Genomic DNA, 26,267 nt, shown 5'->3' on the forward strand with positions numbered 1-26,267 from the left:
ACATTAAGGTTTGTCGTGTAAATAGTAGAAATAAAGCAGAAAAACCCAAGAGCTATTTATGTTTTTTTTAGTATGACATCTGTAACGTGGGTGGCATAGAATGAAAAGTAGAATTTTTCAAAGCTGTTCACAGTTGAATGAATTGAGCATATATTTCTTAGTGGTTTAAAAGGCATTAGTTATGCAAAGTTCATGCGTGCAAACTAAATAAATATATGAACTAAAGATAAACCTATGAACTGGCTGCATAAACCTCAATCCCTTTATTTGCTCATTTTCCACTCCCACCATTTTTAATCTGGACTGTTCACTCCTGAACAGACTTTTTGCTGAAATTCATAAAATGCCCCAAAAAAATCATTTAAGAGGTCAGCAGCTCCCAGGAAAGCCTCTTTTGCTCTTCACAGGATGCTTTTTGTTGGCCGAGTCTCTGCAGGGACCAAACAATCCTGATGGCCAGGTTGACCTGCCCTGGCAGTGCCCAGCTCCATGCTGCAAATAGATTTTAGATGAAAGAAAAGAACCCTCCGTCTGTCTCTTGCATTCCAAACAAGTGTTTGGCAGCAGTGACTCATGCTGCCATAATGCAGGGATAAACATTGGGAAGACACAAAGCAGCAGCTTCAGAGGTGATGGCAGGAAGTTTGATTGATGCATGTAAGGAGCCACAAATGAGAAGCTATCAAGGGGCAGGGCAGAGAGGTACCTGGCTCTCAGATCCATCCTCTGCTCTGAGCAGGAGCCAGAGCCGTGGAGAACATGCTGTGTACAGAGGGCATTTGGAAGTGCTCTCTGACAGGGCAAGGTAAACCACTGCTCCCCAGCACTGCTGAGTATCAATGACTTGTGCCCCGGAGAAGGAACAGGATTAACATCAGCAGCTCCTTTCGCACAGTTTTTGTTCAGTTTTGTGGGCAGCAGGGAGCTGTGCTCAGGCTTCCTCCTGTGCATGTGGGCTCGCAGCAAAACCGACTTTTCCAGAATAATGGCTTTCCTGAAGGAAAAGGCACTTGTAAAAAGTAGGGTATTACTCTGTATTTGATGATAATTACTTGTGAACTGTAATCTTGTCTCCATTTTTACACTTGCTGGATAAGGATTCACTGAAGAGCCCGTGCCAGGAGATGTCTCAGAATAAAGCAAGCAAAGGGAAAGGATGTTTGCTCAGCTGTGCCCTTCCAGCAGTGCTCTTGACTCTTCAGCAAAGGTGTTCTACCAGCCTGACCATTTCCAGGGGAGCTGGTTGTAAGGATCTGGAGCTGGTCACCCTTAGCAAAGACCCTCCCAGGCCCTTTTACAGCAATGACTTACAGAACCTGCTGAATTCCCTTATTTTTGTGCCATCCCTTCAGCGCAGGCACTGAGTGCTGCAAGCAGATATCACCAGACAGCAGCACGGGAGCTGCTGAAAAAAAACCCACTAAAAACCCTTTCCACAGTTTCAACTACATTGAGGTAACACTCAGCTCAGAGAAAGAGAAGTTTTTACCATTTTAAGCTTAGCCTGTTGTTGATAAAATCAGATTTTTTTCCAGAGAGCTGGCATATGGTATTTTAAATAAGATAATCAGACAGGTCAATTCTTATGATAGTTAAGTTTTTAAAAATTCTTAAGTATTAGAAGTTCAGCATTTCAATACAACATTATAAATTCTTCTGCTGCTATTTCCTAAAACACTGCAATAGCAGAGGTCTGGCATAGCCTACAAATAACCAGAAACATTGTGAACACCTCTAGGAATTTCACAGTAGATATACTGCAGTTGAAGTCTCCAAGTGATATGGTGCAGAATAATTACTTAAATAACATGCTAATCTTCACTGGAAATTAGCAATACCATTTCAAGCAATGCAAATCATAAGCAATTACATGGAATTATCTGGTTACTTACACTGCAAACAGAAAAGTTAATTATTTCTACCCAAGACAGCAGCCACAGCTTCAGCACATTCCCTTATTTGCAGTTTTTGGAGCTGCTTTCATCTTCCCAAGTCCTAAACTTTGCTTTGTTTTTGTACTTTCATTCTCTAAAGCTGAAAATACAATCACATATATATAGAAAATAAGGCTATTATAATAAAATTATGTGCAGAATTATTAACAAATGGGTCTACAGTTCCATTTTTCTCCATGTCTAAAGTTGTAGGACTTGGTGAGCAGTTTGGAGCCCAAAGGACTGCTGTATTTAACACACTTTGTGCTGGAGCTTTACATTTTCCACCCATCTGTTCAATGACAATTGCTGTGTGTTCAGGGCACTGAAGGCTGCAGAGGTATCCCAGGTTCCAATCTTTCTGTATCATTCAGCTAAACTAATGAAGGTATTGGCACAGAAAACATTTTGTCTTAGAAAAGGCTGACAAAATGTGCAGACTTGAGAATCATTACAGCTGTGCAGACTCCTGTTGAGATTCTTTCTTTATTGACCTTTCCTGCAATTTTTTTTTTCTAAAAACAAACTGGATTTTATTTGACCTTTGATAGGCATTAAATCAAGAGCAAAAAACTCGAGTGCTGTGGAAATCATAGTCGCTCATGTGTTGATTTCCAAGGGCACCTTCTACAGATTTTTTTACATATTTCAAAAACTTCAGCTCTTCCAGCTAATCTGAGAAAGCTCCATTTTGTTGCCTGCAAGGTTAGTGGGTGGTTGGGTCTGACATTCAGTACTGAAAGTCTCAGATCCAAAATAATATGTTTCAGTAGCTTGCCAACTAAATATAATGAAAAAGTAAAAGTCTTATAAAAAGAGTACTTGTAACTTGCGGTATTAAAGCATCCACATTTTAATGGTTTCTTTCTCAGTATAAAGACTAAAAAATGCAAATTGCCAAAAAATGGTGATGAGAGATGAAAGTAAGAGTTGGACTCTAAATATGTTGAGAAAATGACTGAGCAAATGAAAACTTGTAGGATGAAGCTGAAGAGAAAATTTGCTCAAACCTGTTTAAATACAATGCTGTGGTACTTGATGAAATGGTGGGATTTCTGTCTTTACTTCATGGTCAAAGGAATGTCTAGGACTTGTGGCACGGCCCACATCTCACTGCCAAGTGCAGTGGTCCCAGGTCACAGTGTGCTGATGTTTGTAGCTCTGCCCTGCCCAGTCTTCTCACCCCTCCAGGTATCAGAGACACTGCCAAAACCTCTCCCTGGTACCACAGACATCTCATCATTCAATGGCTCTCTCCCTGCTGCAGCACTTTCAGCTTTCAGGGGCTTCAATTTGTTCCTGTTCCTGTCACTTCAGTGGTTTTTTTTGGTTTGGAAAACTACAGCTCTGAGAGATGTGTTTGTAACTAATAAGCCACAGGCTCCTCAGAGGGATCTCAGCCAAAGTCACTGTGAGTGTGATCTTCCACAGTGACACCTGGTTGCTGCCTTAGAGTGACAGTAAAAGGTGTGCTCATATTTTGCTCCTCCATTCCCTCAGCTTACGAGGGAAAACAAGGCTTGTCTGGCTGTCAGGACTGCAAACTCAGGCTGACATCTGAAAGCTGAGCTGTGCTCTCCTAGCATCATCATCCACCCCCAGCCCTGGAATTTGTACTTCACTCTTAACTTTGTTGATGCTGAAGGCAAAATTATCCACCATCATGACAATGACACCCGTTGTTGTTAAGGAAATGCCTTCAGCACAAGGCACTATTCTCAGCTTTCTCAGAAGTTACCCTTTGTGTTCTCATCTTTCATGCTTTTCCTCAGCCCAGGGGTGATTTTCTTCCCTTGTGAAAATGTAGCTAAATACTGACCAGCTATTAGTGAGATATTTTGGCTCTGGATAAGGCCGTTTCACTAGATAAAGCTTTAAATGCTTTTTTTGCTACTGGACAGTTTATAAATAACTTCTTTTAAACACTCTCAGAATCATACTCATCTAGTCTTTAGCAGAGACATTGATTCCACTGTTTTTACAGGAAGTTGCCTTTCTTAATCTGTAAATCTGTATGGGCCACACAAAGTGTGGGACGGTTCTTGATATTTTTTTTTTTTAATTGTTAAATTTGGGGAGCAGATCTTTCAAGGAGCCAGATCCTGAGTATTTTTCTTGCCCATCAGGAATAATGGGGGTAAGTCTCAGGAAAAGGGCATTAGAACATTGTTTCATAAAAGGAATAGAAGATGATTGATTCATACTCTTGCTTTGAGCAAGAGTAAACAAGTCATTCTGTGTGCAGTAGAAATGGTAAAATAAGGTTCCTATAGATTTTTACATTTTCACATTACTAGGTATTTTCAGTCCTCTGCCCCTGCTTCTGTCCTCAAATCCTCCATCCTCTCCATGGCCCAAACACCTCCCACTCCTGCACTGTGGTCTTTCCTATGACCCTCTGTTCCATCCTGGAAGCATCTCTGTTTCCCTCTCCTGGTGCCCCCCAGTCCTGCAGCTGTGTCTGTATCTGTTCAGTACTGGATAGACAAGAGGTGGAATTGCCCAGAAATAAGTGTCTATCCTGCCTGGGGTCATCAGGCTGCTCAGGTTGTGTCTCTGCTGCACTGCCATTTCCCCCTACAACCACAGGAGCACAAGTCTGGGGAAACCTCTGCTCCTGTGATGAATGTGGTTTGTATTTGCAGGTTAGCTAAAAAATTGTTTGAGGGGAGGCATTAGAGGCAGTTTGATTAGATTGATCATCATCTTCCTAAGAAAATGTCCAAAAGCCACCAGTGAGTTTCCTTTGTGACCTAAAGCTATGAAGATGGTGAATGGTCTAGCAGAGAAGCCATGTGTGAATCAGCTGAAGTGACTTGGCTTATTCAGCCTGGAGAAGAGGAGAGTGAGGGGAGGTCTCAGCACAGGCTGCAGCTTCCTCATCAGGGGAAGCAGAGGGGCAGGCACTGATCTCTGCTCCCTGGTGCCCAGAGATGGGACCTGAAGGAACAGCATCAGGCCTCATGGGAAGACTAGGTAAGATACTGGGAAAGCATCTTTCACCCGGGGGTGGTTGGGCACTGAGCAGGCTCCCCAGGAAAGGGGTCACAGCACCAGCCTGACAGAGTTCAAGAAGCCTTTGGACATTGCTCTCAAGCACATGGTGTGACTCCTGGGGCTGTCCTGTGCTGGGCCAGGAGTTGGACTTTGATGATCCCTCTGAGTCCCTTCCAAGTCAGGATATTTTATAATTCTATGCAATGAGACCTGAAAAGTTTCCTTCACCCCAGAAATCAGTCCATATTGGGAATATAACTCCCACAAATCCCATCACTTTCCACAGCAAAAAAAGGCTCACAGCTCATGTAGTACTTGTAATTACTCATGTTGAATCCATAATATGCACAAGGCATATTAAAATTAACAATAAGTAGAAATTTCCCCCTTATTTTTTCTCTCTATTAAGGTTAGAGTAAGTTTGATTAATAAAACCTGAATTCTCATCAGCTGGGTGCTGACATCCTCAGTGAGACTCCCACACTCCCACTAACCTGAGTGTGCACCTGAAGAGGAATTAGGGAGAAGCTGGCTGTGAATGCCTAGTGCTATTTTAATACCTGGGAAGTATTATAATGACATAACTATGTAGGCAGATCAGATAAATATTGACTTGTGGTTGACAAAGAGATGTTTTAAAATACCCACCGAGTGCTGGCCCCAGCCATGCACTTTCATTCCTTCTTTCCACTGCATCTCTGGATGAGATCCTATCCCATTGGCATCAGTGGCAAGGCTCCCAGCTGCACCAGCAGGGCTGTAATTTTACTCTTCAAGTTAACATGTTACAAATTTTTGTACATGTTGACATCTAGGTGGACAAAATAAGAATGAAATAGTTTTGAAGACTCTTTCTGCAGCACAGTGAAAATAACCATGAAGTGACTATGATTTGAAGGCATCCAGCTTTAATGAAGTTAGTCTATGTAGAAAGAATTAAGCAATATAAATGCAATTTTTAATTAAAATTCCACACCTGTGGATTTTTCACATATCCACAGAAGAGGAAAAAGAAGACAAATGTTTCCCAGATACTTATGAGTGCACCTAGTAAGTTTTACAGCTATTAAAAACAAACCCAGAGGCAAACAATAAATAATTCCCCCAAGTAAGAGAGTACAAACACATAACCTGCACAGTCTGCCTCCCTCCTCAGTCCCTGTGAGCTGGCTCTGCTGTCAGGGGAGCCCTGTCATCACGGCCAGGGCTGTGTCTGCACACACCTGACACGTGATGTTACCTGGAGGCTGGGCAAACCTCTACTGATAGAAGATTGCATTTGGAGAAGACAGAAGAAAATGAATCACACAAACAATTAGATGAGATCTGTGAAGTTTGCCCTGGATTGTGGATGGGGGTGATGAAGACCTGTCCCTGGGATTCCTCACAGAGACCATGTGGCCCATGGCCATGGGTGATGAGATGACTCTGCCATCTCGAGAGCAGTGGCACTCCTGGGGCCGGGGTGAGCATCTCCTACAGGCAGCCCAAACGGTGGCACAGGGACACACCAACTTCCTAAAAAGCAAAGGAATGTGGCTTTGGTTTCCAAGTACTCTGTAAAAAAAAGCCTTGGTGCAATCTTGCATAATTTGGGGGATTTGAGAATGAAAAAAAAAAAAAGCAACAAACTTTAAATGAGTCTACATTGAGCAAATGATGATTGTGCAACCCTTGTACAAAATATATTTCTGGGAATAGAAATGGCTGTTCTAAAAAGAAAATAAAATGTATTGATGGAACTAAGATGCTAAATGTTTCAAAAGTAGGAATCAGCAGGCAAGGTTTGCAGCCCCAGAACTTGAGGGGCATCTTCCACGTGATTGCTCCTCTTTTTCTGTAGGAAACTCCATAGCTGTGCTTAAGGGAGAAAATATTTGGAGATGTATCCTTATAGGGGTATGTGTACGTGTGAGGTATACAATGTAGATCTGCAAATATTTGCGAAAAGAAATAAAAGCTGATTCCAAAACCAGTCAAAATGAAAACAGGGACCGTTCAGGGTGTATTTTATACCCATGAGATGAACTGACAGAAGACGAACCCATGTAGCATGGCATCCACGCCTAAGCGTTTTTCCCAAAGATTTTGGTGTGATTCGGGGCATTCTCTCTTCACATTAAGATAGCAGGAAAAACATCATGGCAGGAGAAAACACCAAAGAAAAGGACCACGCTGAATGTCCTGCCCTCACCGGGGGGTACCGCGGGGTTGGGAGCCAGGAAGGGGAAGAGCGGGGCCCGGCCGGCAAGGGGCGCTCCCGGGTGGGGCAGCGCACCTGTGCGGGAGGGACGGGATATCTCACCTGTGCGGGAGGGACGGGATATCTGACCTGTGCGGGAGGAGCGGGATATCTGACCTGTGCGGGAGGGACGGGATATCTCACCTGTACGGGAGGGACGGGATATCTCACCTGTACGGGAGGGGCGGGATATCTCACCTGTGCGGGAGGGACGGGATATCTCACCTGTGCGGGAGGGACGGGATATCTCACCTGTGCGGGAGGGACGGGATATCTCACCTGTGCGGGAGGGACGGGATATCTGACCTGTACGGGAGGGACGGGATATCTCACCTGTGCGGGAGGGACGGGATATCTCACCTGTGCGGGAGGGGCGGGATATCTGACCTGTGCGGGAGGGACGGGATATCTCACCTGTGCGGGAGGAGCGGGATATCTCACCTGTGCGGGAGGGACGGGATATCTCACCTGTGCGGGAGGGGCGGGATATCTGACCTGTGCGGGAGGGACGGGATATCTCACCTGTGCGAGAGGGACGGGGAGGGGCAGCGCACCTGTGCGGGGCGGGGCGGGCGCACCTGTGCGGGGCGGGGCGGGCGCACCTGTGCGGGGCGGGGCGGGCGCACCTGCCCGCGGCCCCGCGGCCGGCGGGGCGCGCTGGGGCCGCGCTGCGCGGAGGCTGGCGGCAGCATGGCTCGCTTGCTGGGCACCCTGCGCAGCTCCCAGCCCGTGGCTCGCTTCCAGCGCTCCTGCGGGCTCTTCCCCGCCGGCGAGGAGGGCGGAGGCAGCGGCGACCCCGCGGAGGGGCCCCGGGAGCGCGGCGCCTGCAATGGAGCGGGCGCACGGCGCTGGCCGGCCGGAGGGAGCGGCCCGCAGGTGAGTGCGGCGGGGGGGCCGCTGTGACTCAGCAGAGCCGCCCCCGGCACCGTGCGCGCAGGGATGCCCCGGGAGGGTCCCCCCGCATCCCGCAGCCTGCCAGGGCAGGGGGGAGGGGGAAAGGGCTCTGGCTGAGAGCGAGGAGCGCCGTGCGCTGCCGCAGCCCGGCCGCATCCTGGCCCCGCCGGGGAAGCGTCTTTGAGCTCTCCGCGCTCCCACATCGCTGGCTCCCCCGGGATGGGGCGATCGGTGCCGGCGGGAGTCGCCCGCAGAAGGGCCTGCGGGTCACCGCAGCCTCGGCCCCGGAGATGCGGCTGGGAAGGAGCAGCTCTGCTCCCCGCGGGTCCCTCTCCGTGCGGGGCGCACCTGGCGCGGTGCTGAGCGCTCCCCGGCCCCTGCTCTCCGCACGGGCTGTGCCCGCAGCCGGCCCCGCTCCCGGCCTGCGCCCCCAGAGCCTCAGCCCTGCTGACCGCAGCCGAGCTGCACATGGAGACCGGCTCAGCTCCCCCTGGCCAGGCAGGTCGCCGCGTTTCCCGGCAAGGTCTGTAATTCCCCTGTGTATCAGGAGGGAACAGGGAAGGAAGGGTATGATGCAACTCATGTGTACAGGTCGGACGAGCTGCTTTTTCTCTTACTGTAATGGCTTGGATTCATTAGCAGATCGCTTTGTGGTGCCTTTAGGAAAGCAGGTGTGATAATGGGCTTCCAAACACTTACCTGCAACATAAACATGGACCAGCCGTGAATGTCACAACTCTACCACTCCTTCCCTTCCATACTATTTTACTGTTCCCTGTTCCACATCCAGTGCTCAGATTCCCATTTCAAGCATCTAAAATTCCTCCTTAGCTGCTGCTTGAATCTTTCTCAGTTAGATGTAGTTCAGTCTGTTCACTTCTGAACTACAGTGAGTGCTCTTTTGGGTAAACTATGCAGATAATTCACTAAAAGATGTATTGCTGTGTGATGTATAAATGATATTGCTTTCTTTTGAACAGTGACGTAGTTCATGTACCAGTGTTGATACTAAAATACTCCATGACTGTAGCTGTTCACCTTGAGCAATTGTTTTGGGTCTCATGAAGTAAGGCACAATTACCTTTATGTGAAGGGTGAGTGTGTTCTGAGTGATGGAACTTGGAGATAGAAGCAGAAAGGTTTGTTTCTACAGAATCATGACACAGAATTATGACACTCATTTCTGAAACATGAAAGTTGGGTTCAAGCACCCCCAAAATGGAGATGGGAGTAAGAGATTGAACGGTGTTTCAATGAAGTGCTAGAATTATAAAGAGATGTATGTTCCTTTTTATTGAAACTGGAAATGAAAAGTCTATTTTTACAATGAGAGTCTTCTGCAACCTGACAAGAAATGTGAAAAGTGAGGCTAAGGCTCAGACCCTTTGCATTGTTGCTAATGACCTCAGGTTGCCCTGATATATCTGCAGATAAGCAGGTTTAGGGGTCTCATTCACATAGCAAATTCCTTGGCCATGAATTCTCTATGGACAGTGGCATTTTCTTGCTGCTAGCTGCAAGTGTTTGCGGAAAGGTGCTCAAGTGCTGCTCCTGCATCTCCCTCCTGGAGTCTTGTGTGGCTCGTGATTCATCATTGTCTCTGTTTGTGTATAACCTGGAGATTAAATATATGGTTAAAAGAAAAAAAAAAGCCCCAAGGCGTGATTACAGTGGCCAGCAGCAGCGTGAGTGGCTGTATTTCTGGATTTTTGTAAATCAGTCCTGCCTGCCCCACAGGAGTTGCCATGAGATTAGACAAGGAATGAAATGCTTAGATGTGACAGCTGTGGCTGCATGTGTTTCTTAAATATTGAATCAATCACCTAGCCCATGTTCTTGATGTTCCTTGGTTATCAGATAATTTAGAATCATTCTAATACCTCAAATGCAAACTCTGGTGTCTGTGAATGATACAGAATGGTATTAGTCCAATACATTAACTGGGTTTATGTCCTAGCTTGGTCTAGATATTGAATCTATGGGCTTTTAGTGGAGAAACTGCCTGGGTTTATTACTATAGAAGACAAGCAAGCAACTTCCTGTAACCATGCTGTCTCTGGCACATACTAGTTTCTTTTCTGTAGTGCTTTCTATTATTAGTTTGTTTCACAAGAAATTTATTTCTGGAATAGCTAAAAGGTATCTTTTCCTGATGCTTTGTAGGAAACCCTCAAGCTGTGCTCATAAAAACAACTTACTACCTGAAGCTGGTGTTCTGTGATTGGCCAAAAAAAGGCCACATATATTTAAAAAGTGGAGCTTTGCTTATCACTAATCTCCTGGTGGACTTTTGCTCCTGAAATTGATAGCCTGAATGAAAGGGTACAAAGGGAAAAAACAACCTTCTATTCAAAGTTCTTTGTAGAGATTTGTTTGTCTCCACTCTTCCTTTCCCAGATGCTTTATCATCTTGAGATCTGTCTTCCTGCCTTTGAGAGAGTACAGTTCATGTTTACACTGTAGTTATTCCTTAACTGTCAGAACTGCTCCAAACCGGCACAATGTTTACAAACTGCATGATGATGTTTAGTGATTGTATGGCTCTTGCTCATGCTGTAGGTGAGGAGGATAACCAGGATAACAGCCAGGTGATGGTAACAGAAACAGAGAAGGTAGGTACAAACTGCACATCCATCTCAAGCTGCACATGTATTACAGTCCCCAAAAATGTGGTCGTTTATTTGCAGGATATAGATGAAAACACTGTTTTTGCTGTGAGGGGATGGCTGGTAATTTGAAGCATGCTTGCTCTAGAGCCTGAGTCAAGGCCTCTCTTCTGTGGTGGTCCCTTGCAATAGATTTTTGCACCAGCCTCAGAGTCCTGCTTTTCCTTTTTAAATTGTTTTGTGGGCTGACTTTGTTTCATGTTGTTTCCCTTTCCATGCAGCAGTGAGTTGGCGGTAGCTGAGGTGGGTTCAGCAGGAGAGGCAAACCCTTGTGAAAAAAGCCCATGAGCACTGCTAGAACAGTCATTTTTGCCTCAAGTGCTAACACTTTGTTCCCCTAGAGAATACAGCTGAACTTTTGGAAGCTCCTCAGTTTGGAGCTGCAGCAGGGGAAACGTGAGATCCAGTTTCTTGTTTCAATGGGCTGAGCACAGGGCTCACATTCCCCAGCAGCGCTCCCGCGCTCTCGTACTCTGTGTTCCGATCTCCCGTACCCGGAGTGGCTGCCCAGGGAGCTGGACCACCCTGCACGTGTCCAGCTCTTGGTCTGAGGTCCAAGCAGCCAGTAAGGGATGATGTTAATCTTTGAGTGAGATGGTTTCATCGGGGGATTTTGGCCAGCCCTGAGTGACAGTGCTTTGGAAGATGACAGTGGAGTCACATCCACAGTGTGTGGCAGCCCTGTGAGAATCTGTTAGCACTGGGGTTTGCCTCTCCTCAGGGAGCAGCCTTGCATCCCCTCTGGAGAACAGGCTGCAAAGACAGCTGCCTGCCATTTGTTACCATCTCAGCTTCAGGATCTTGCTGCAGAAACACCTGAAGCTAACAAGTTTGTGAAGCTTTGCTGATAGCAGTAGAGACCCAGTGTGGTGCCTGCTGCTGAGAGAGTGCTGCTGGCACAGGGGCACCCGAGGGGCTGTGCCGGCAGCCCAGGGCTTACACCGATGATGATGATGATGATGTGCTTCATGACTCATTGCTTCCTGGATCACAGCCTGAGTCATCTTTTTGGAGGCCACTGGACCTCATAATGAGGAGCTGTCAGGATCCTAGGATTAATTCCAGTGCTTGGAGGTGAGCCACTTACTGCTTTATAATTCTGCTGAATGTCTTGGGCCATTAGTTTAGATATCAACCAGAATAATAAAAGTTAATCTGCTGTCGTTTTTCTCGTTTGGGTCTCTGGAGAGCAGGAGTAGATTTAGCAGGCAAGAAGCCAGAGAAAATGTGTTCTGGAAAATTCCTTTGGGCAGCCAGTTCTTTCAATTTCTCTTGCTTTCATGCTCTGTAGGGAATGTGTATGGGTCATCTGGGCAGTGGAAGGTGACTAATGGCTGCTATGGCAAGTAAATCTGAGGTTTGGTTAGCACCTGTAACTTACTTCGCCAGGGTATACTGCTATTGGTCTAGATGTGGAGACCGTGAATGCTGTGAATATGGAGTTGAATCACTGATTTACTTATTTTATTACTAACTTTTGGAATACTTATTACTAGATATAAAAATGAAAGCATGTATAATGTTTCCTTTTGAAGACAGCTGCCAGTTGCAAACCACTGCTAATAGAGTTCCCTGAGCCTGTGGGTTTTGGCACACATGAAGTGGTCACTATCACCCCAGGCCAGGTGGTTTTTATCCCCTTTGCAGCTTGCTCCATTGCATGGAATTATAACTACTTACTTAAGTCAACCAGCTAATGAAGTGTAGTGCCTTTAGTGTTCCCCATTGCCATTTCCCTTTGCAAAGAGAGAATGTTGGGGTACTTTATTTTACAGGAGGAGTCGGTGTCAGACACCTCAGGTGTGCCACAAGAGCAAAGCCTGGATGTTTGCAGTGGAAAGGGTCCAGAGCCATCAGCAGCGAGGAGCCTGTTCCCTGACAAATATACAGCCCACCCACCAGGATCTGTGGCTTGAAGCAAAGGGCAGAGCAAGCAAAAGACTGAAAGACAGGTCTAGGGAGGAGAGGGGAGTCCCAGAAGGGCAGCTGACACCCACGTCACCTGCAGGTGTGTGGTGCCAGGGTGAATTTTGCGCTGGCACTGACTGAAGTATTAAAGCTTGCAAGCACCTGCCAAAAAAGGGCCACCAGCACTGTGCCAAGCACTGCTGGCTGGGGGAGCACCAAGGGGGCTGCAGCCACAGCAGGGCTCATTCAGTGGGGTAGGAGATGCAGGCCTTGGAGCAGCACTTGGAAACATCAGGTTACATGTTGGTCTCCTTGTGTGTTCCTCCATCACAAACAGCATCAGCACGGCCTGCACTAATTGCAACTAGTAATGAGGCAGCGAGTGAATTTAGAACATCTTATCTGCAGCTCTCTTCCCAGGGGCAGGCTGGCTGCTGAGGTGTCCTCCCATGTGCCTCTCCACAGCCACAGCTGCAATTTGAGCACATCCCTTCCTCCTTACAGGAGTCTGTGGCTTTTGGGAGCACGTGGACAAGGCACCTGTATATGTGTGATGGTACTTAACCCAAAGCTCTTTCCTAAGGCACTACCTTTGCAAACTGCTTTGATTTGAATCCTGGAGCTGTCTACTGGCAAAGAAGTCACTTCACCTTGTGCTGGTGCCTGATTGTAAGAGATTAAAACAAATAGTTTAGTTGTCTGAAAATGGCATGGTGTTACTCTGTTTATGTTGCAGAAGCCTTGCTGCTCTGTGCCTCTCAGAACAGACATCTGCCATGGAACTAATCTTTGTGCAAAATTATCTGACTGGATTCATGATGCTGCTGTGTAGAAATAAGTGATTCATCTATGGTGTCAAACTTCCAGACTACATTTAATTTCTAAAATAAAATCTTGATGTGAGAACAAGCTTTCTGCTCTGAAAAGAAGTGTAACAGCGAAGTCCTGTTTCTCCATGGTCACTGGCCATTCCTTCGAGCTCCTGTTGGGTTGGGTTAGGTTAAGCTTCTCTTGAGGATCTCCTAAGACCTGTCTTCTGGGGCAAAAGTGAGTGAGTGTCTTCCTATTCCTTCTCCTCAGTATCTCTGCAGACCACCTTGGATATCCAGCAGCCTTGCCATGCAGGCCCTGGTAACACTCTGACTCATTTGGTTTTGGCAGGAAATCAAAACTAAAAGGTGATGGTGCTTGAGGGAGATGTGTGGGTGTATGAGCAGGGTGACCACCTAATGCTGTGCTGCTGGAAAACTGCTGTTTGTGACACATCCTTCTACCCAAAAACAGTTTTAGTAACACTGTACCTTTGGAAATATGAACTACAGTTTCAGAGAAATCTGATATATTTTGAAGCTGGAATCCCCATCTTTCTGAATTGCCTAAAATTTGCTTTCTCTGTTTCTGAACTTGCCTTTTCCTCCCTCTGTCCACAGACACTGGTGCTACCTAATCCTTAAAATACCTTCCTCAGACATTTATTTCCAGGTGCAGGTTCTGCATTGCACCCCACAAAATTGCAGTCTAATTCTCGTAAATTAAAATGCAATTAAATAAACCTGTTCTTCCACTGTAAAACAGGGAGGAAGGAAGCCTTTTCCTAAGCCCTTCCCTAGCTTGCTTCTCTTGCCCTGTTGTTTCCACATTGCACAAACTGGGCATCTCTTCCTGGAATGTGGGAGGATGCTGAAGTGCACCAGAAGCTCACTCACCACATCTGTCAGGGCAGCTGAAACAGCCATGTCCAACCTCTGCCTGGCAAAGCAGGGCTCAGGGAATGAGGGGGGTGAGCTCAAGGAGAAGTGCACAGCCCTGTTCATGCTGGTGTTGTGCAGCTTTCTTGGCAGAAAAATGCTGCCGACACACATCAGTGATTCATAACAAAAGTGTCAGAACTGGGCTCCTGGGGAGTTCTCCAGCAACTAGAATGGCCATGAGAGGAACAGCTTTCCATAAAGAGCAGGCAAGGAAATGGATGCAGGGGCATTACCCTGCATGTTGGGAAGGTGCTTTCAGGTGTGTGCTCAAAAGTCTGAAGATCATGGTGGAAGGTAGACCTATTGGAGTTCCTCAGAATTGTACTGCAAGAAAAGGGGTGAACCATAATTCTGATGCCATGACACCACTGTGTGGAGGAAGGTCAGAATGCCTTGCCTTTTTAATAGCAACAAACAAAAGCTCCAAAGTATTTGAGCTGGTAGGATTGATTTTTAAAGGTCCCCTTCCAACCCAAACAATTTTATGATTCTCTGAATCATGGATGCCAACTCCCCAGGCATCTGCTAAGAAAGGAACACAGGAAATTAAATGACCTGTGAGTTTGAGTGCCACAATGGACACCTTTTGATGGAAAGTGATGAGAATCTTTTCAGAACAGGTTTCTTAGCCATGTGGAAATCACTAGCTGGAAACGTAGGTGTGAGAGGCATGATGCCTGTGAGGTGAATTTAGAAGAAGGTGCAGTTAGGCTGGAGGATGAGAACAGAAGTCAAATAGTCTTGTCAAGCAGAAGATATGGTTGAAAATTGGCTTCTATTCAACAGGAGCAGATACTTTTTGAAGAAGCAGGTGTAGACTCAACTGTAGAATGGAACAATAGATGTGGTAGAAATTTCACAAAGCAAAAAAAGTTGCTTGAAATCACAGCTTTGACACGGGTCAATGGTGACAAACCTGAAAACTGCCCACAAAATGAATAACATTGTGCAGGACTGTTCCTTCAGCACTGCTGAAGTGTAACCTCTGATCTTTGGGCTCTGTAATTCAAGACAGGCATGTTAGGTGCTGTGTCTGGAAAATGCTCAGTACCCCCTGTAAGAATTATCAGGTGATTAGGGAGTGGAAGAGAGAACAGTTATGTCATTTCTGAATGCTTATAATGCTTTCCTTCACAGGAAGGAAACAATTTGTTCCTTGTCTGCAGTAGATAAGAAAATAGCCATAGGTTTCAATTTCAGCAAGAAGGTTTCAGGCTAGGTGGCAGGAGAGCAAAGCACTTGGAGATCGCCTGGAGCAAGCAGTGGAGTTTTCACCTCTGGTTCGGTAAAGACAGGTTAGACCAGCTCCCACCACAGTGGTGTGAGTGTAAGCCAGCTTGGTGGACAAGCTGGACCAGCCTTAGTTTAGGCTGTCAGGAAATGTGAGGCTGTCCTTTCCAGGGGCTGCAGGCATGGTCCTTCTCAAGCAATCTCAGCCTCCTTAGCAGCCACTCCCCTATCTGAAAGAGACTTACTTTGGTTTCTTTAAGACAGCTTTCTTTACGGAAGACAACATAATCAATTTTTCCTTCTTTGATTCTTCCTATTAACTGCCTAAACAAATTCTCTGTCAACTCTAGTCTTACGTTATTCCACTTCATATTGAAATGACTTGACTGATTCTGTTACTTCTATGTGTGTTCCTTCACTACAAGGAAGAAGGCTAATCATGTTACTTCTAGAGCAAGATACAGAAATAATCCAGTCTATCTCCCAACTACTAATCAGAGTGTAAGGGAAATCATATGAAGATTGAAAAATGAAATCTTCACACATAAACTGAAGTGTCTTAACTGTTCTGGACCCATTGCATCTTCAGTGTGCTGGGTGTGTGTTGATGTGCAGATGTGTGTATCTGTCTCAGCTGACCATCCTTTACAGGCTGAAGGGAGTCTTTGGATGAACACATGCTGATGTAAGCTGTGGTGACTGGGTGAGCATTGTGCCCAGGGGACAGCACTGATGGGAGACCTGCATGTACCTTTCCCGTTGTCTGTCTGGGTGGTCTCAGCCTTTGCTCTGGCAAATGCTTCCAGCTATCCCTGGTGCTCTTGGCTGTGCAGCACTGCTCTTCTATTGTACCTTGCTGAGAGTTTTATCTAATGGCCTTTTGGAATGAGTTAAGAAATTGCTGAAATATTACCAGGATCCTGTCTGATTTTCAGGCTCCCCACTGGTTCTTTACCTGAGACCACTGAAAGTGCTGTGACTCTCTGGCTTGAAGCTTGAGCATTATTATGTCTCATGCAATGATGGTCTCACTTCTGCATCATCTGATGGTTCCAGGCCATGTCCCTGCTCACTAGGCCAGGAGTGCCTGCTGCTGTCTTTATTGCACAACAGCCAGGAGCTGGATGTGCCCTCTGTGTGCTGGTCAATGAGCGCCTGCTGCCAACAGCAGAGCTGGACAAAATGTTATCACATTTAACGAAGATTTTCTTGTGATTTCTGTTTGTCTCCACCTCCACATTTTTGAGGTTTTGGATGGCTCTAGGGCCCCTCCAACAACACTCTGTAAACCTGGACAGCTTTAGAAAACTGGCTGCCTCATGTTCTGCAGAGATTAAAAATTAATTACTTGTTTTAAAGCATTTAACCAGAGTGGGAAGCTGCACATATGTATGAGCTCGGTTAGGTGTGTTTTTGATGCCTTGGGGCTCCTTGTGTGTACTTTGTGGGTGCTGTTTGCTGTTGTCCTGCCCCTGCTGTCTCCTGACATCTCTGCAATTCCTTCCATGACTTTGTATTGCTCCTTTGCTGCTCCCCCCTCACCCTGCCATGGGTAAGGGGCTCATGGTCACACCAAGATCTCTCACTGGGGCACAGTTCCCTGGCCACCTCATGCCTTCCATGGAGCAATGGGTTGCAGTGCTGGTGCTCCAGGGAAGGTGAATGCATAGGTGCTGGGGTGTTCTTGGCTGCTTGTTGGATCTTCAGGAAACTCAGTGTGTTTGATTGGATGGAATAGCTGAAGCCTTTGATAATCATGGGTTTTGATTTTTCTTATTTTCCAAAATCTAATAACCAATTTTATTATTTTTTTTTTGTGACTTGATAGGTTTATTTTTTAACTCGGTATAGTTAATAAAGTGATGTAAAACTGATGGCTTATGCAGAGTACTCCAGTACAGAACACTTTTTCCTACTGGTTTTATTCTAAGCAGTACACACCTGTGGGGCTGAACTGTCTGACTTATATTGTCTTTGTGTAAAGCAACATCTAGGCTGGAATTTTTTTATTTTTAGTTTTGTGCTTGATTTTTGGTGGCTTCTCTAAATTTAGAACGCATTTTTTTTACCGCATTAAAAAACCTTAAAATGCAAAGTATGTAATGTGTTAATTAGGGACCTTGGGAGGGAAATTCCTAATCTTTTGCAAGGCAATTCTCTTGGAAGGGGAGCAAGGGACTTCAAGAACTTCAATTAAACATGTACATCTTGTGGAAGATCCGAAGTAATTTAGAGCTGAGAACAGAGTGTTGGTTAATGGGATCTCTGGGTCAGACTCTGAGCCTTGGAAGTCTCATGCTGCACTGCTTGTCCCTAGAGACAGGGCAGGAAAAGCTGGGGCCTGCTTTGCTCTCTGACAAGACATCTCCCAGAGGAATTGCAAGAAGTAGTATCTTTGCACAGCTATTTTTTTTTTCTCCTAAAAATACGTTTTTTAATCTATTAAGTTAGTGGCTCAGCTGGTGTTCCTTTGCTTCAGCTTTGAAGGCTAAACACTACATTTATACATCATTTCTAAAATGATGGATTTCTCCTGTGCTGTGTCATTGTGCATTATTTTATCCCCAGAGGCACCACAGTGTTGGTTTGCCCTGCTCTGCTGGCCCTGTAGGAATGTTTTGGGGATGCTCCCATGCTCCAGGGAGGTTGGGTGGGTGCTGTGGCAGCACCTGGTGTGGGTGACCCATCCTTGTACAGAGACTGCAAATGTGGCATGACCTTCAATAGCTGTTTTCTGTGCCAATAGCTGGGTAGTTTATTTATGGAGACTCATCCATGAGAGTTTCTTGTAGTCTGAGTGCTTGAGGTTTTTCAAAATAGATATTCTACAGTTGATGAGAATGGTCATTTTTGTGATATTACTTGTCTTCTGTGTCAGTGAATGTTGAGGCTTATTACATCTTGCTTCTGAAATGCTCTAAAAATTCTGACTTTATCTACAGGCTTAATTGCTGCCCATTAAAACCTCTCTGATCCAGACTGAATAGCAATGGAGATGGATGGAAGAGCTGATTTGCTGAAAGGGCTTCAGGCATTATGGAAGGCATCAGGTCACTGCAGTACATTAAGAATAACCAAGTCTAAAGATAAGAGTTACTTAAAATTAGAGATTGAATGCATTTCTGGGAATGTTAGAGGATGTTAACACAAATAATGGATTTTTCTACACTGGGGTTAGAATGTGAATAAAAAGAGAAGACACTTCACAAAGCACTGCACTCTGTGCTTTTGGCAAAAATATTGGGTGTAGATAGTAAATGTGAGCTAACAGGTCTGAAGGTGCATGGGGGAGGCTTGCTGTTCTTATAGTGCTTTGGGATTACAAGAAGAACAAACATCACTTTATTACCATGCTCTACCAAGCATCTAGTGGAGTGATTCTGTAGCACTCTGAGTGCCTGACAAGTGGCTGCTAGCACTGTGTCACAGACAGGCTCTGTTTGTCCCTGTCACACATTGGTTATGCACAACTGCTGGTGTAGAGTTAAAAAAAAAGAGGCACAAATATGTGTGTGTGTTTTCTGATAGAAAAGGAATGGAATTAAAAAAAAGATTTTAAGAATCGTGTGGAAGGACTTGGACCTGTCTTCAGCCTGGGAATATATTTTTTAACTTCACATTTCTTTTAGAACCTGATAAACCACACCTTTCCACACAAAACAGTTACTGGAATTAGAAAGTTTTATCCCTCATCCCATGAAGTTGCAAATATAAAAGCATTACCTTAGGGATGTGTCTGATCCTCTCACAAGCACACAAGCACGTAATTCCCAATACCTTGGAGATTAATGCTTAATGAGGAGTTAGTGGTGCCAGAAGAGAGCTTTCTGTGGGGCCTGTTAAGTGTCACCAAATACAGTTTCAGGATCTCAGACAGAGGCATTGGAGTTGCTAATTGAGCTGGGGGTGTTCTCTAAGTGGCAGATGAGACTTGAGACACTCAGACTGATTGCTCTGTCATGCAGCCAGCCACAGCATAGAGCTGTTACCCCAGAGGGATGCCAGTAACTCATCTCTGACCTCTGTGATTGAGAGATGGGGGAATACTCCTCTGACCCTGGCATTTCAAAAAATGTTGGCTTATCTTTTCTGTTATTGATGCAAAAATCAATTCAAGTTGTGGGGGTTTTTATGGTAGTTGAATGGATGCAAGTTCTTTCCATCTTGCTTTTGTTGTTTCTGTGCAGTTTGCCTCATCTCTGCATTAAAAGCAGATTAAGAGACTGAAACTTCTAATGGCTTTTGCAATGAGTCACAAGTGCATGTCTAGACTCCTTAGACAATTTTTGTTTTCTCATTAGCACATAGGATGAGAGTTTCCCTTTAGAAAACTAACTTTAGTTATACAGCCAGCTCCAAGCATAATAGTTTTCCCATTTGGAGAATTTTACAAGCTTATGTCCAAGCTGTATCTTAACTTAGCATGTCTGTGCTGAGACCTTCATGATCCCTTTTCAGTTCTCATCTTTAGGAGGTTCTTTCATCTTGTATTTAGACAGCCAATGTATTCTTAATCTTTTGGGGAAGTTGGAGTGAATCTAGATTGTCTCCTTTGCTCCTCCACTGAATCAAAAGTCCTGTCTATTTGTCTGTCTACTCTTTAATTCCTGAAGTGACATGTGTGATTCATGCAAAATGTGATTCACTTGCCTGTTGCTCCTGCTAGCAGTGAGGTTTCTGAGTGGTGTCCTAGTCCCAAATGGCAGCAGCAGAAGCAGCAGCAAACCTTTCCTAGATGCATTCAACAAGTGGCCAAAGTCATGGCCTAAGCAATGTGTGCTGCTGTGTGGCTTCCCAGCTCTGCAGGAATGGGTGTCACCTTTTGGAAGAGGGAAAACAAGTATATTAGGTGGGGTACAACTAGTGAAATCATCTAGCTGCCAAATCCAGAGACTGAATGAAATTTAATGCTAAATAAAATGAGTAAATAAAGTGCTAAAGGTTTGCTGTTTGCAATGTATCTACTGGTAATGCTTAAAAAGACAACCTGGTGGTTGTTACTTAAAATGCTGGAGTGAAAATCTGATGGTGACAGGTGCAGCTCCTGTCTCTGCCCACTCAGAGCCTCGTGTTCCCCTGGATCTGCTCGTGCAGCTGTGGTTGCTGAGCCCAGCCCCAAGTCTGAGCTGTGGCCCCTCCGTGGGGGTGACCCCGTGAGATCCTGCTGGGAGCACGGGGCTGGGGGCACACGGAGGAGCTCGGTGTTGAGGGCTGGTGGCAGTGGCAGCCAGCAGCAAACTTCAGGGGCTGTAATGAGGCAAATTTTAAATGAAGTAGTTAAGTAATTGCAGTTTAAGTTCTTCACCTCAAAACGCATTTCCAGTGAAAGCAACGGTGGCTTTGTCTACTGATGTAGAAATTTCCAACTTAGCACGTCAATACCTTTTATGAAATACACCTGATTACCCTGGAGGAAAGGCTGATCCCATCTCTTGAAAGTCTTTGTCCATGTGACTGCTGCCTTAGTTTGAATATATTTCTGCTCTGCAGGAAATGCAGCTGCACTATCACTAGAGTCTTCGTTCTAGTATAAAAGTTAACTCCATTTCTTGACACTTCTCATGACGCATAGTTTTTGTTTAAGGACTGGGAACAGTAGTAGTTATGATATTTTAAGTATCTGCTATATTTTTCTACTCCACTAAAATGACAAAATTCTCTCATTTCCAGGGTTGCACACAGAAGTACATTGTGAAGAACTACTTCTACTACTACTTGTTCAAGTTTTCAGCTGCTTTGGGTGAAGAGATTTTTTATATCACTTTCCTTCCATTTACCTACTGGAATATAGATCACTCTGTGTCTAGAAGAATGATAATTGTTTGGTCTGTAAGTATTTCCATGATTAATTCAAACTTTAATTGTGTATCTGTAGCAAATGAATGTCTAAGAGCAAGAACAACCCCTCGAACAAAAGAACCAACACTATTCATGTTTAGGAAGAATAGGCATTGCAATACTGAGAGAGGAGGTGAGAGGCATCATCTGACTCAGGGTTTCTTCATCTCTGCCACATCTTGGACTGACGTTTTTCAGCACAATCACTGACTGAGCTGCTTTTGATAGAGTTTGCACAGAGCAGTTGGGTAAACTTTTCCTTCCCAATGCATCATAGTATTTCAGGGATTGTTTTCCATCACTTTAGGAAATCTTTCTCTTATTCTCATTTCTTCTGTGCAACCTCATATGGTTCTGGCTTGGTTGAAATTACTATAAACCTGATAGAAAGGGGATATGCAGGCTGCAGTGGAATAAGCAGGGTGTTTCTGCAGTCACTAGAGGGGGGAAAGATCAGATTGTCTGTTGAAGGCTAAGACTTGAAAGCACTGATTTTTATTAATATGAGAGCATTCACAAATTAACTGATTTCAGCATTGCTTCAGCATGGGTTTGGGATATCCAGGATAATATATTTCTACTGTAGCACTGAAAAAACAGGAGATAATCAGGAGCCATAGGCCAGGACTGGCTGTTTTGTCACTGCCATTGCTCATCTTGGTATTGATCAGATATTGCTGCCCAAATAAAACTATTTTGGAACAGAGAAGGGAGGTAGGGAGCACATCTGCCAGGTGCCAGAGCCTGGAGGTTTAGCTATCAATCTACACTGATTTAAGAAATTGAAGCTTGGTTAAAACTCAGATATGATATCCATGTTTATTTCTTTACAGTGAAGCTTCTCCATGATCTAGTCAATTCTGGTTAATAATATTTTGTCTTTTGACCAAATAATATGATAAGAAATAATAAAACCAATTTGAATTGGGTCATACACTTCAAATACACCTGGTCTTGGACAGAAGACATCAGTTACTGTGCCAGTAACCTTAGTCAGTACATTTTATAAAGAGAACATGAAAAATAACTTGCAGGTGATATTTAGAAGTAGGTGGACACAGTATAACTAGAGCTGGGTTTTGGCCAGGAGTACACCTACAGCTTCTGGAAATGTGCCACTGAAGATGAAAATTCATAGTCACTGCCTTCTGGGTTTGCATATTGCTCAAAAGAATGGGCCTTTGGAGTTCTTTACATGCATTTCTGTAGAATTGCCTTGCCTTTTCTTTGCAAGGAATTCATCTGACTATTGGCCAGATCTAATCTGACTTAATTAAAGTATTCAAGCATCTGATATTATGATAATTAATATTATTTTTCATTTACTGAGTTGTGGAGTTGCACTTTATACTGAAATGGGGAAACTGTTTTAAATACATAGGCTTGTAACAATCTGTATTTTTAAAACATTAATTACATGTAATTGTGAAATGGCTAAAAATGTCTGTGCAGGCCATGTGTTAATGTTGTGGCATGCTCAGCTGGGAGGGTGTCTTACTGGTGAGCAGGGACTGGCACTCACAGTGCTGGTGTTGGTCTGTCTAACAGAGTCATGAAATCATAGAATGGCTTGGGTGGGAAGGGACCTTAAAAACCACCTACTCCCATCCCCTCTGCCATGGGCAGGGACACTTTCCTCTAGACCAGGTTGCTCCAAGCCCTGTCCAGCCTGGCATCAAATGCCTTGGTCATGGATGTGACATTTGGCTCAGATGCAAGGGAAACACCAAGGTCTCAGTGGGACAAAGCTGTGCTTTTAACTAAATTGGAGGGTTTTGGTGATGGAGGTGTGAAGAAATGCTTCTGAATGCATAATGATGATGATGATGAGGATGCATGGCTAAGAAGAACTGTGTTAGATGACAGAAAAAATCCAGGCAGCCTGACAGTCTCTGACAACAGCTGTGAGTGGAGGGCTGGGAAGAACATGAAGGGATAGTTGCAGGACCCAGGCATATTCTGCAGAAGGCTCTTATCCATCTGGGGAAAGGAACTGGTATCAAAGGGAGAGCCTCAAGGGAAAAGGAGGAGTAGCTCCCCTTTAAAGGGGATGCTCAGGATGAGGAGAGGTTATTAGTGAAGCTCTTCAGCAGGGAGAAAGAGTGGACCAACAATGACTTTTTGAAGAGCCTGGGGCAGAGCACACAGGTATGTTGGGAATCTGGCTGTCAGGGATGATGATGAAACCACTGGCCAGGACAAGTGGCTCTGGAGAAGCAGAAGTGGTGCTGAGAGTGGTACTTTTTGTGCTGCTTCCCACTCAAACCTGAAAGTTTCTGCTGTGAGTTGGAAATGACAATGTTGGTGTCCCAGGATGAATCAGGGGAGTTTCTTCCCTTAAAAATTAAAGCAGCATTAATGCTGTTGATAAAAACTTCCTGCCATCTTATCTGTAATAGTTTATGCAGAGCCAGTCACCCCCATTTGAGAAAGAAAATTTCAAATTGGAGCAGGGCCAGGGATGATTAAAGAACAGACTATTTTCTGAGCAGAGACCAAAAGCTTAGATAAATCCCTAACAAAATGAAGTTGGAGAGAGAATGGGGCTGGCTGCAAAAACCATGGGAAGGAAGGAGCTTCTTAAAATAAAACTACAGTCACAAGAAGAAACATGCATAAGGCAGTCATAAATAATTTCAGTTGAAGCCAAAGGTTGTGAAATAACTCTATAAGAGTGAAGGGCAGAAAGAAAAAATCTAGAGTTTATTTCAGGAGCAGCAGAGGAGTGGACTTGGAACCCTGGAATGTCTTGCCCAGCCCTGGGTCCCCAGATGCAGCTACTTGTGTTTTTCTGTTCAGGTGGATGGCTGTAGGAAATGCCGACTGTTGTTGCATCCTGATGCTTTGGCAGCTTAAAGCAGCATGTTGTGCTTCCATGGGGCCTTGTCTCTGAGGATTCAGAGTATTTATGTGGGCTTTACCTTTACCTTCGTGGACATAACAGAGGAGATGGAGGAAATGACTGTATGAAACCTCTGAGCAAGGTGCTAAGTCAGTAATGAAGGTACCCTGTTGTCTTTGCTTCTCCTCTCCAGCAGTTTGAAGTAAACACTCTTGAAACTGCACAGGTTTTGATGCCTGTGACTCTTGCAATTTCAGCCAGGAAGTGCAGAGATGAAAAATAGCTTCACACAGTCCCCAAATGTACTTTCAATTTACTGCACGTCTCAGCTCAAGAGGTGAAAGCTCACTTTGTTTCTGTTTGTTTTTTCTTTTTCCACTGCTTCAGGTGTGAAATCTTTATTTTGGTGTGGAATCTCAAAGGCAGAGACCTGGAAAAAAACACTTACTGTTTCAGTTTGCTATTCAGCATGCCTGGAATTATCTTTTTCTGGGTATTTTTCCTCAGGCCACGCCTCTTTAGAGCCTATAAAACTTTAATTCATGCAATGTAAATAAGAGCTGGCCAGCATGGACTTTGTTGGGGCAGGTGTGGAAGCTTCTGGCATGTGACAGTGATAAGCTGCTGACTCAGGGGTAGGTGGCACCTCTGAAGGAAGGCAGAGTTTGGGTGTTGGGTGATGCCAGGCTGTGTGTGCCCCTCAGGACTCCCTGAGCAGCACTGAGTGGGGACATCTTCAGCAAGTCTGAGAAGCTACTGGGTCTGAACCCATAGCAGTTTAGCTTTCCATCTTGCTTTTCAGAGGAACAGTTTTCTAAAGGCTGTCAGCACTTAGTTATTCAGCAGTGAGGAGCTCTGAACTCCCTCTCAGGGTAACCAGGAGTTTCCTGGTCAGCAGCACTTTACCTGCAATTGTGATGCCACTGATATTGCTGTGCACTGATTGAAAACACACTTGGAAGAAAACCTTGGGTTTAACAATTCTTATGTGTTTGTTAATTTTAGTGCCTTTGCAACACTTCACCGAAACAAGCCTGGAACTGCTGACAAACACAGTCACTTGAAAGCCAAGCTCTTCAAAGCACCAAATATTGCACTGCACAAGAACATGTAAAACTGTATTCAGGCACATAAGTAACTACATGTCAGAATACAAAAACAAATGGTGTGTGCAAGCTGATAAAGTGTTGATTGAAAAGGAATTTTGCAAGAGCTGGTAGCTGTACTCCACCCTTGAAGAAAAAGTGCCAATGAGGCTTTCATAACTGAGATGAGCTGTGAATCATTTAAGGTGAAGTTTAGACTGGAAACCTTTTGTATTTCAGTAGAACTTCTAGGTGTAACAGACTGCCAGTTTTAGATGCTAGATGACAAACCAGATCAATGTGGCAAAACTTTTCCCTGCTACTAGGAGTCTGGACCCAAATTTCCTTCTCGAAGCCCATTATAAGATAGTCAACTACTTTATATATTTTGTCTAAAGGCTTCTTTTAAAAACACAGTAATGTGTTAGGGTACTGGCTGGTTGTGTTTCTGGAGGCTCAAGGTTCTACTAATTTTGTTCTGGTTTTGTGTTTCTGAAGCCTGAATTGAGACAAAGTCCTCCTTCCTTATACAGATATATATATATATGAATAATATATACTTATAATTATATATAAATTATATATATGAATAATTATAGGGATATATACATTTTATATATATATATGTATATATTTTTAAAAAAACCCTTTTTTGGGAAGCTGCCCTTGCTGTGTCTTCCCTGTCCCCATGCCTCCTGTTGCCCTTTGCTGTGATGTGAATGCTGTGCTGCTTGTGGTGGGCTGGAGATCTGCCTGTTGGATTTGCTGCTCTCATGGTGGCTGGGACAGCCCAAGGGTTTGAGCATCCCACCAGCTGACTGCAACCTTGAATGTGCCATTGACCCTGGCCAAACCCTTGGTAAATGTGAAAAGTTCCTGT

General features: G+C 44.7%; 1 protein-coding gene across 3 annotated transcripts in view; it reads left to right on the top strand.

The window, feature by feature from the left end:
* The first annotated feature begins 7,794 nt into the window (after positions 1-7,794).
* Positions 7,795-26,267, top strand: part of SGPP2 (sphingosine-1-phosphate phosphatase 2) — a 34,485-nt gene continuing 16,012 nt past the window's right edge. For 2 of the 3 annotated variants that reach the window (XR_009278111.1, XM_058843991.1), the window contains exons 1-2: positions 7,795-8,049; positions 21,293-21,451. Coding sequence is in view for 2 of the 3 variants with exons in the window: in XM_058843991.1 (XP_058699974.1) it covers positions 7,864-8,049; positions 21,293-21,451 (345 nt within the window). In the remaining variant the exon portion in view is untranslated. The remainder of the gene's footprint in view (positions 8,050-21,292; positions 21,452-26,267) is intronic. The other variant, XM_058843993.1, reaches the window with a different exon arrangement.

The sequence above is a fragment of the Poecile atricapillus genome, chromosome 8, assembly GCF_030490865.1.
Source record: "Poecile atricapillus isolate bPoeAtr1 chromosome 8, bPoeAtr1.hap1, whole genome shotgun sequence".
Taxonomy (NCBI): Eukaryota; Metazoa; Chordata; class Aves; order Passeriformes; family Paridae; genus Poecile; species Poecile atricapillus.